The sequence below is a fragment of the Pteropus medius genome, unplaced genomic scaffold (genome assembly GCF_902729225.1).
Source record: "Pteropus medius unplaced genomic scaffold, Ma_sr-lr_union100, whole genome shotgun sequence".
Taxonomy (NCBI): domain Eukaryota; kingdom Metazoa; phylum Chordata; class Mammalia; order Chiroptera; family Pteropodidae; genus Pteropus; species Pteropus medius.
The window spans coordinates 20441062-20452689 of NW_024351730.1; the positions used below are offsets into that span (position 1 = coordinate 20441062).

An 11628-nucleotide genomic window follows, 5' to 3' on the forward strand; every position below is an offset into this window, starting at 1 on the left:
TTGGAGAAGATAATGTTAAATCTAGAGTATTCTCATCTCTGTTAACATCTGCCATGCTCGTTCCTAATTTCTTAATTGAAAATCCTGAAGCTTCTGGCCTAGGGAGAGAGAACTCTGTCTGAATCTTTAATAGCTAGATCAGAAGTGCAAGAGAAGGCAACTGAATATACCGATGCCAGTAATAGAGGTGATGTTCCAGAGAGACAGATCATTATAACTCAAGCTGACATTCATTCCTACCCATCGGCCTGGAATGTTCTCCAACTGCATTAACTACTTTTTCAGATAGTGCCACAGATGAAGCTGACTTATTTTTCTCTCTAAATATACTCCTGACAATTACATAACTAAGACTGACAAAATGTATTCCAAATCTCAAAGAGCAATAATGAAAGCCTCTTCTTCTAGAAAAAAGTCTCAAAATAGTATCTACAAGAGAAGAAAAATAGCTAATGTTTTCAATCAAGAAGATCCAGCTGCGAAACTGAAATTAAGTAATTTTACAAACACTTCAGTTTTCATCTCATCTATGGGGAAAATCCTCTCATCACAACTGAGTCCAATTCTCTCTCCAAGAGTGACAACAATATGAATGATTCTTTCGCTGTTAAATATGATGTTACTTCCTCCAAACTTCAAATATCTCTCAATTTAAAAGCAATATTTTTAGCTGATTCCATTTTAACTCTTTAAGAATGATTTAGGCCTGCCTCTTATGATGAAGTCACTAATATAGGAAGGTCTGCTGAACACACTATAACTGCTTTATATGGACTACAACAATAGAGGTCAACTTTTCCTCCTTTTGATTTCACAACATCCATGGGAACATCTAAATATTCAGAGCTTGTTCCTGTTACTTATGGGAAAAGATACCATAAAAAGATTGATTATAATATTCTAAGAAAATAATTATTCTATCTGATAAAGTTATCTTTTCACCTATTATCATTACCTCTGAAAAATGCATGGCAAGTACTTTTAAAAAGAATATATGTGAGCACAAAGATCTAACAGAGAGAGAGAGAGAGAGACGGAGAGAGAGAGAAAGAGAGAGAGTAGAGACAGAGAGATGTTGAATATGAAATCATTTATTTTATAGAAGACATTTCAAAAAGGGTAAAATCTGCAGGTAAAATCACTCCAACATATGTGGACCATATAATTATTATGTCTGATGATAGTGGTTCTGAATATGTCTCAGACAAGCATGCCTTTGAATTAGAGATTAGAGCAAATAATTACCTTTAAAAATGAGTGCACTCATATACACCTCCAAAACACGTCTCATGTACCATATACCAGTTCTGCTTCAAACAGTCTATCTAAAACAGCACCTCCAGAGTTTAAAGCTAAAGAAAATTGCTGAACTATGATTCCTAGATAGTAAAACAAGAATTCTGACACTTATGCCATTGCTCTCAATACCCTACACTGTGGACTCAACACCCAAGCTGTAGGTCAATACCCAAGCTCGTAGACCCACAACTTACTTACTAGATGATGTAAGTAAGAATTGTCTTTCTAGTTTTTCTGACAAAACACCTGTAAGAAAAAGTACCATAAATAGTGATGAAGACACCACAATTCTCTCTGACAGCCTTGACACAGGAAATAATTGAGTATTCTTTTTTTTTTTTCCAGACACAAAATGCATAGTTGACAACAGGACATTCACAACTGATACTACTAATCATGCTTCCAAAAACATTAATAATTTCCTCAAGAAAAACATATCACCTACCATTTATAAGATATTTACACCTAGGAGAGCAATCACTACTATATCTAGTCTATCTGATTTTCCTGAATATGTAACAGGTATGGTTCAGTATCTGATTCAAGGTTTAGTAATTTTTCTCTAACTCAGTTTTCCAGTGATGACATCTCCAATGTGAATGAAAACACAGAAGGGGCAATCAACACAACTCTTACTTTTTTCTATCCTTTGAAAAAGATGGCTGCCAATATGCCAAATGCTCCTAGTATCTCCACTAAGAACAAAAATAAAACTGATCATTACAGACTTCCATAATCAGAGCGCCATGTTGCTAAGCCTTATATCTATGGAACTGCCTGAAATTCTCATCCTAACTTCTAATGCTCTTACTAAAGGAACTGTAGCCCCCAGACATGTGAAAGGTACAAGCCTGTATTACCAACAGTGTTAATAGCAGCATCAGAGCCTGTGTCTACAGACTCGCCTTACTTCAAGGAAGACATTATCTCAGAAGAGTAAAATATTAAAGTCAAAAGGTCCCAAAGCCTCTCCCCTTGGTCTATACTGTTTTCCAAGCTTATTCCACTGGTTCTTTGGACAATATAGCCAATGTCAAACCTAACACATCTGCTACTGTTGTCACCAAGAACAAAAATATTTTATATTGATGCCTCTGATAATCAAAACTTAGAACCCAAGAAAAGAACTGTGAATTTTTCTGCTCTTTTTACTAATGAATACAGTAAATCAAATTTGTATTACACACGCAAAAAAAAAAAAAATAACCGAAGCTTCTACAGTAAAAGACGTGGCTACTAAATTTAAAGGGGATCACCTTACAGATATAAACATAATAATAGAAAAATGATTCGGTTATCTAGGTAGAAACAAAGTATCCAAAAGCCTTATCTTGTGAATAAAAATATCACTGCCAATAATAAATCAGTCAGTAAGGATTATGACAGTGTCCCTGAAGCAGCTTATTCAAGCTTTCACATACCCAAAGATTCCCTCCCAGATGGATCTGTTCCTCAAGAAACCCACTCTTAGAGCTGAAAATGCAAACTTGTTCACAGTAGTAATTACCATTACTCCTACTGATGAAAAGTCTTCATCTTACACGGAGACCATTTTCATGGTAGAAGGAAATTCTCAGCTGGAATTTAATATAGCGAATCTCAGAGCAACAGATACTGAATTTCAAACTTCAGAAAGCACAAATGTTACACATGAATCCATTTTTTGAAATAAAAAATATTATCTAGGTTTCAAGAAATTTATATTATACCACAAGCTATCAAGGATGTTAAAGTAAACACGTCTTTGGGGGCTGATATTTCTCAGTCACAGATAGAAACAATTACTCCAAAGGATATCCCTGAGGAGCCTACCAACAACAAAGCAGATATGAGGGCCATGATTGACCCTGCAATAAGTATCTTCTTTCCTGAAACAGAAACATGAAAACTCTCAAGTTCTTTGCAATTGAAATGTGCAGCTATGAATGTTGATTGCTTAAGGACTCTATTGCCTTTTCATCTAATATCAATACTCCTGCAACTAGGTGCCCAATCAAAGCATAGAAACAACCTCCAAGGAAAGCCACTGCCTTTGGCTCTGTTGTTGATGCAATAATCACCATGATGACCAATGTTTCATCACTATAATGAACGTCACTCTCCTGCCTAGGGATACCACTGGGCCCAGAGAAAGACCTGTGAGTGTGTATGGTGCCACTTTGTCCCATGGCTGAAGATGGTTTGTCAAAAATTTATTCTCATCCTCCAACAGAGAACAGTAAAACAACAACTGATGCAACAACTCTCTTTGGGACTGACAACACTATTCCCAGAACAGAAACAACTATTACTTCAGAAGGAGACCACATTTCTTCAGTAAATGACTATATGCTAGAAAATTTTTCAACAACTACAGGCAGCAAGCTTACATCTCCAAAGGAAAGACTGAAATCAGAAGAAGATGCGGAGTCCCATATCAAGTCATCAACCCACCTGGAGAAAGAAATTACCATGCTGACAGGCACTACAAACTCCATGGCTAATGACTCTATTATGAAAAATATCATTCCAGTGAAAATTGGCAATATTTCATCACCAGTTGCTACTGTTTCTTTAATAGATTTTTCCACTAACATGACTAAAGAAGATATTCTCTTGGATACCATTGACCCAGAAGATAAAGATGTCTTAATAACTTCTGAAGTCTCTGGCACACTGAAGAAAAACATTGCCAGCATTACTGACACTCCTGCCCTTCCAGCTAAGAAGAATAAACCTAATGTTAACAATTATAGTTCCTCAGTGAAATCCAATGTCACTGCTGAAGAGGTTGTCCAGATCACTGACTCCTCTATTGCTGAAATCTCTCCAGCTAATGAAAAACACTTCACTACTCTACCAGACATAACTGCCCTTACAGAAGAGAAAATAACTGAAATTGACTTAATTCTTCCAGAGGCTAACCCTAATGCTATGTCTAAACTAACTGACTCTGATGAAGAAAACTTCATCACAGTGTTTGAACTTACTACCACTGTTGAAAGAGACAAAGAAAATCAAGAAGATGTTCTGCTGACCGATGAAGAGTCCTTGGATGGAGTCAGTGTTTGGATGGAGAGAGAGATTGCCAATGAAACAGAGGACCATCCCATTTTGCTTACTGCTGCTGAATCCAGATATGACTTTGTTGTCCCTAAATCGGTAGCTATGAGCCTCATGGAAGATTCATCTACTACAACAAAAGATTTGTCTGAAAATAGAATGGAATCTGTACCTAAAGACACTGAGGCATTTTCCAGAACTACACCTGATCTAGACACAGCAAACCACAAGGAAGACACGTTTACAACTGAAATGGGTGTCTTTAAACTACTAAAAGAAGAACCAGATGAGTTTCTGATTTGAAAGTAACAAAATAGGTGCCACATAGGACTGTGCAATAGCCTAGACAGCTAGTTTTAATACCTAAGAAGTTTGTCCAGCAAGCAAAAACTTAACAAAAGGAAGAATGTGGACATTTAAGGCAAGTATTAGACTTAGAAAATGCAGATGCTTCGGAATAAAAGTCATAAATATATTTATGCAAATATATTTATGCAAATATTTTTATGAAAACTTACAAAAGTCAGCAGTATGAGTTCCTCTAGTATCACAAAGTTTAACTGAGTTGTCCAATAATTAATTATTTTAATATAAAATATTTAATCCTAGCGTTCAGGGACATGAAGAAAGAGCAATAAAGAAGTATCACTTTCTGCTACATTTATTAATGTATGTCATTTTAGTTAATGATAAATTGCATAGTTTAGTGTTTATTAAAGAGATAAAAAGAATTGAATTAATAACACATCTCAGAAAGTTATTATAGTATTGAAAGATCTAAAATGCCTATTCTAAACAGATTTTTTATTAATATGCAACCAATGATTCTCACCTATTAAAAAATACAACTGCAATGTTCATTCATATAAGACTAAGGCTCTTCAGTAATTGTTTTGCACCCACAAGTAAGAAATACAGAAAATGTTATAGATTTCTAGGATTTTGTTGAATGAAAACTAAGGCAAATGATATTTTACTAATATATATATTTGTCAAAAACAATATTGTATGTAAATATATAAATGGATTTAATTTTATTTCTTTAAAATTTCTTTCCTGAACTTTTGTCAATTTTTTTCAGGTCTTAAGCACTGATATCGCACTCTTCTTAAGCTTTTGGTTAGCAATTCAAGGACATATATCTTCATTCTTTTCTGACACAGACTTTTGAAATGATTCTGTTTTCACTTTGCTGACTTTCTTCAATAAATCTTTGACAGCAATTGATTTACTGCGTGTAGACGTGTTTAATATTTTAGTACAGAATTCTCAAATTAGAATGATGTAAGTAAAATGAAAATCTACTGTTTGTTTAAAGAATAACTTAACTCTGGACACCAAGAATAGAATTATTCTACATAGACTTATAATTTTATCGTATTTAAAAAAAGAACAAGCTAAAACATTGAATGAATAGTAAATGGCACATATGGCAGGGGTGCGGGGTGGTAGGAAGTGAGGAAGGATAAGAATTTCCTCCATTATAAACTATAAATGAATAATTATGATAGCATATTAAAATCCAGAAACACGTTTTAACATAAAAATTTAGTATATGGTAAAATGGATGCAAAACCATGGAATATGGTAGTTAACTAATCTTGCTTTAAAAATTGTTTGGGGAAAAATTAAGCTAGGGTGTTATTTAAAGCCATACTCTAAAATAAATTCTACACAAATCGAAAACATAAATATAAATTATACAAAAACTTAGAAGGAAATGTATGTGTATATTTATCCAAATTGATTGAGAAATCTAAGCATATAAGGAAATGGTAAAAAAAATACTGATAGCTTTGACATCATAAATAGTTAAAACTTTGTACAAAAGAAAACATGAAATTAAAAAGTAAATGATAGCTGGGGAAAATAAATGTATTGTACATGGCAAGGAATTTGTCTCTTGAGAAATTGAGATTTAAGCTAAAGAACGAAAAATGTGGAGAGTTGGGGACACAAGATTCTCAAAGCTCTGAGGCTACAAATGACTCCTAAGTCACAGTTAATCATTTCCACAGTTCCCTCTAATACAAGCTACCTCTGTCTAAAGTTCCCCTGTCCTAATGTAACCTAATATAATGCTCACCATCTACGCTGTGTCCCCTACCTACAGCTATCCCCACTCTGTGACATAAACCTCTCTTCCGTGTCATAAGAAATCCATGATGGCAATATGAGACAGACAGACAGACAGACAGAGAGAGAGAGAGAGAGAGAGAGTTAGTTTTAAGATGAAAGGATTCCTGACCACAAAGAAAGACAGTTCTCCTAAATAGATGCTTTACATAAGGGTGCATTAAAGAATATTCATAACCTCAAAGTACCAAAAAGACTGGGGACTTAGTCCAGTATGTGTGTGATATATGACTGTTGTCCAACTCTTCTACCTGCTTCACATTAAAAGTAAATAAATAATACAAAAATTAAATTCTGAGTCTGCAGCCTATTTCTGCAATATTACTGGCATGTGCTTTTGAATTTCTCACATACACCTCAAAGGCAACAGAAGTCTAAATTGAAATCTCCCTTCTCTCTGATTTCTCCTTTTCTAATATTCTCCATCTTATCAAAAAGATACCATCACAGTGGTCCAAGCCAGAAACTGGGACTCTTCTTTCACACCTCTCTGACTCATTCTCTACACCCAACAAAAACAAAGTTTTCACCTCTGGGCCCACAGGAATCCACTTGCTTCCATTCCCACTGCCAGTCCTTTATCCAAAGTTTTATCAAGCATGAGTGACATTTTATAGCAGAAATTCATCATGCCACTTTCAACTCCACACTCAAAATGCTCAGTGACTTTGTGCCAACTTTAGGATAAAGTACAAAATCTTTGTGATATTTATCAGATTCTCCACAACTGGAACAGTTCTTATCCAAGAAGCTGTCATTTTTTACTCTTAAATCCCAACTATATAGATCTTCTTCTCATTTCCTTAGAACATCAAGCTATGTCTTCTCTCAGGATCATTAAACATGCTATACCCTCCGTGAGTCATTCGTGAACTCCCCCAAATGTCACTTTCTCAAAACCATTAGGCCCCTGTAATCTCCCTTTACAATGTCACATATGGTATACGATATCTTGCTTTATGTAACACCCATAATTTTTTTAATTGCCTGTTTTATTAATTTTCTAAGACTGCTGTAACAAATTACTACAAACTGGGGGCATAAAATAAATGTATTCTCTTACAGTTCTGAATAATATAAGTCTGAAATCAAGGTGTCAGAAGAGCCTTGTGCTCTCTGAAGATTTAGGGGGAGGATTTTTTATTGCTTCTTAGTTTCTTAGTTGTTAAGGTAATACACGATATTAGGTATTACATGATATTCCTTGGCTTATAAACATAAGGTAATACATGATATTCCTTGGCTTATAAACATATCACTACAATCTCTGCTTCCCTCATCACATGATGTCCTCTTTGTGTATCTCTCTGTCCAAATTTCTCTCTACTCATAAAGACACCAGTCATTGGATTAGACCCCTTAACCTAGTATGACCTCATCTTAACTTAGGTACATCTGCAAAGACCCCATATCTGAATAAGGTCACATTTACAGGTTCTGGGAGTTAGGACTCCAACATATTTGAGGGTTGGGGAAAAGACATAATTCAATTCATAACATGTTTGTATTTATCTTCTCTAGTAGATTATATGTATGGATAATTAAAAAGATCACATAATTTATTATTAAAACAAAAACACTTTTGAGACTGGAAGGATGAATACTAATAATGACTCCGAAACAACAGAAATAAACTAGAGTGTCCTGAGTAAACACAGTTGGGCACCTCATCTTGAGATATATCTTCTTGTCCACTGCTCAATTCTGAGAGCGTTAAACACAGCAGACATTCAATAAGCATGTTTAATGAACAAATTAAATGAAATAATGAATGATGATTTTATTTTATTTATTAGGCTATGAATGCTCTCAGAGAAAGGTTGGTATAAACTGGATACTTAGAGATGAGTAAGAGTTTACCAGGATATGAAGGGGATCACTGGTTTCAAGCTGAGGGAAAGGCAAGAGCAAAGATCCAGAAGTACTTGGTGTTCTCAATAATACTGAAGTAAGGTTAGCACAGTGGATCTGAGAGAGAAATGGTTACAGATATACCAAATTTTGACTGATAGCATAACCTTACAAAAGCAAAAACAATCAAACTGTGTCAGACCATGTGTATTAGTTAATGTTCTCTGGTGTGGGGCGGGGGGAGGAGAGAGACATGATAGGTAGATAGATAAATGATAGATGGATGGATGGATGGATGGATGGATGGATGGATGGATGGATGGATGAATGGATGGATGATAGGGATTTCTTTTAAGAAATTTGTTCATGTAATTGTTGAGACTGGTAAATTTAAAATTCATAGCACAGATTGGTAGGCTGCAAATTCAGATTAAAGTTGATATTGTGGTGTCGAGTCCAAAATCCATTGGGCAAGCCAGCAGGCTGGAAATTTAAATGGGATTTGTATGTTTCAATGTCAAGGCAAAATTCCTTCTTTTTAAGTAAATATGTCTTTGTTTTTAAGGCCATCGACTGATTAGATGAGGCTCATCCACATTATGGAAGGTAATTTGATTTACTTAAAATTAACTGATTGTAAATATTAACCATGTATATAAAATACCTTAACAGCAACATCTAAACTAGTGTTTGCAACTATGCAATGTAGCCTAGCCAAGTTAACAGAGAAATTTAACCATCACACCTTGTGTAGCAAATTAGGATTAAAATTTCACATAACTAATAATTTATTTTCTGAGCTACTTTCACTGAAATTGTTTGGTTTTTTGTTCTTGTTTCTTTGTAAGAGTTAAAAAAGAGCTTCAGGGTAAAATGCATTGATAAACTTCTTGGGTGAATTTCCTGAAAATTTTAAATGAATTTGTATATGGAGCACCACCAGGAACACAAGAAACTAACGCTCTATGTAACATGGTTTGGGAAATGCTGATGTAGATAATGGGATCATCGAAAGTTTTAAGCAAGGGGTTAATGTGTTAACTTGTTAACTGTGTTTTAGAAAGATTATTTTGATGAAAAAGTAAAAGTTGAATTGGAGATGATAGAGAAAGCAAGGGACAGAGAGATAAGAAACCATAGCTGAAATAAATAAGAAAAATTATAGATATATTGTAATACTTACCAGCATATTCCATTTTACACTATTAACCAAAATGGTAATAAAATAAGCACAGCTTCAAATACATAGACACTTTGATGTGAAAATTTTATGTACAAATATGAAAGCTCTCGTATCAGTCTCAATCAGTAGTTATTCCTAGCCAAGTTGGCTGCCTCTCTTTAATAAGGGCAAGCATCTTGTGAGTTGGAATTCTCACACTTTCTCTCATTCTATAGAATTTTGAATTAGATATAATTTATAACAAAGTCAGAAAAGGACAGAAAGCTCATATATATTTACTTGGTCAAAAGCATTATTCATCACCTAAATTTATGCCAGGAAACTTACTAGTTGACAGAGACACAAAAATGCCTAAGACAGAGTCTATATACAGCTTACTCATTATAATACCTAATAAAAAATTATCTTATCAGAAGTTAAATGTACTTTAAAATATTTTGATGCAATGGAAATAAAAAGCCATGGAGATAAACAAATCTGGGTTAAAATACTGGCTCTTGAAACTATGAGCTAGTCACTTGTTTTCTCAAGTCTCGGTCTCTTCATGTACAAAATTACTTTCTATGTAAAAGCATACAGATGTAGGTCTGCATCCTGATTTAGATTTTCAATGGTTCGCCTAAAAAAAAAGTTATTAAAGATATGAACAAATTGAAACACCAATAACCAAGGAAACACTGTGTCCAGCACCCTCAAATTCACCTTTAGGATGAAAAGTCTGGAGTTCCTCATCTGATCTTCAGTTTATCACCAGGTGAATTAATGCCAAGATGCACCTGGTTAATACCTAACTTGAAAGAAAAGCATAAAAAATTCAGTTACCCATCAGAAGAACTTCCATAAGTAAATACATGATATTTTACTATCTCTTTCTCGTGATAAACTGCATTTTCATAAAAAGTGAAACTTACTGACTTCAAAACAAATGTCAAACTACTACAATGCTCACATTTCAGATTGTTCAATAACTTGACCATTTCTCCTGAGCAAGGTAATTACTGGGGTGCACAACATACTTTCTGTTACAATTTATTTAAAGAATTTTATTGGTCTAGTAGTGTTATATCAGGGGGTGTCAAAATGGTTTATTAGTCATCATTTTCTCATATTTATGTTCTGAAAAGTCAAGAAAGAATGCAATGTTTGCAGCTGCCTTCCAACTACTAATGTTTAAGTTGAGCTCATTTTATAACCCCTAAAAAGTAACATTTTGGAATGAAGTACTTTACCTTGAAAAGCTAAATATGAACCGTCTTCGAAAGAAGATACCATCTTCAAATACTTTCTGCCAGCTGAGAGTCCACAACAGTCACACATAATAGTAAGGCAAATATTATAAATAGCCGTCCTAATTGTGAAAATGTTCATTAGACCTAGAGTTTGTAGTCAAGTTTCATTAATTATTGCTTTGTTAGTAAAATGTCAAGTTATTTAAGAAAACATCCAAAATAAAGGAAAGAAATAGACTCAAAATGTTATCTTTAAATTATAAAGACTAAGCCTTTGCTTTTTCTGACGCACAGATAATTAGCCATGATGTTTCTGAGAAAAATGAAAAGGTCAAATGTAAACTTTTAAAGATTATACCACACTTCTTTTTGCTTCAGGAAATAGTTGTATTAGCCCAAAAGCAAATATTAAAGTAGTAATAATAATATTTTGCTTAATAATAAGAACAAAATAGAAAGGATAAAGGACAGGGGTGGGGAAGGTGGGGGGTGGGCGAAGAATCCTTATAAAGGTGTGAATCACTGTACCCTTTCTCTGAGCTTGCAGGCTTCAGAAGCTGAGGTAAGGCTGATATTTCTGGACAAGCAGAGAAAAGATCCCTTATTATGGTATTATTTTTTGAAGACAAACTAATTTTCTTTAGAGTTTTAAATCCAATTTCTAATTAGTATAATTACTATGAGATATCAAGCCAGTTTTCTACAGTTTTAATAGACAATATATTTGAAAGGAAATAACATAAATTTTTAAAAATGAAAATGCTTTAACAAATACATCAACTATAAGCTCGACTTTTATTATTAAAATGTTAATAATTTCAGTAAACATAATAGTAATAAAACAGCTTGTCCTCTGAAATCCCATATAGCTTTAAAATGAACTCTTTT

The 11628-nt window shown here is 34.0% G+C and overlaps 1 protein-coding gene across 1 annotated transcript; it reads left to right on the top strand.

Annotated features, from left to right (window-relative positions):
* Positions 1 to 3465: 3465 nt before the first annotated feature.
* Positions 3466 to 4644, top strand: CABS1 (calcium binding protein, spermatid associated 1). The gene has a single exon (XM_039845373.1). It carries the CDS (start codon positions 3466 to 3468, stop codon positions 4642 to 4644), a length of 1179 nt encoding a protein of 392 aa, XP_039701307.1.
* Positions 4645 to 11628: the final 6984 nt, after the last annotated feature.

Coding starts and splice junctions, on each gene's coding strand:
- CABS1 (XM_039845373.1), top strand. CDS start 3,466: ATGGCTGAAGATGGTTTGTCAAAAATTTATTCTCATCCTCCAACAGAG.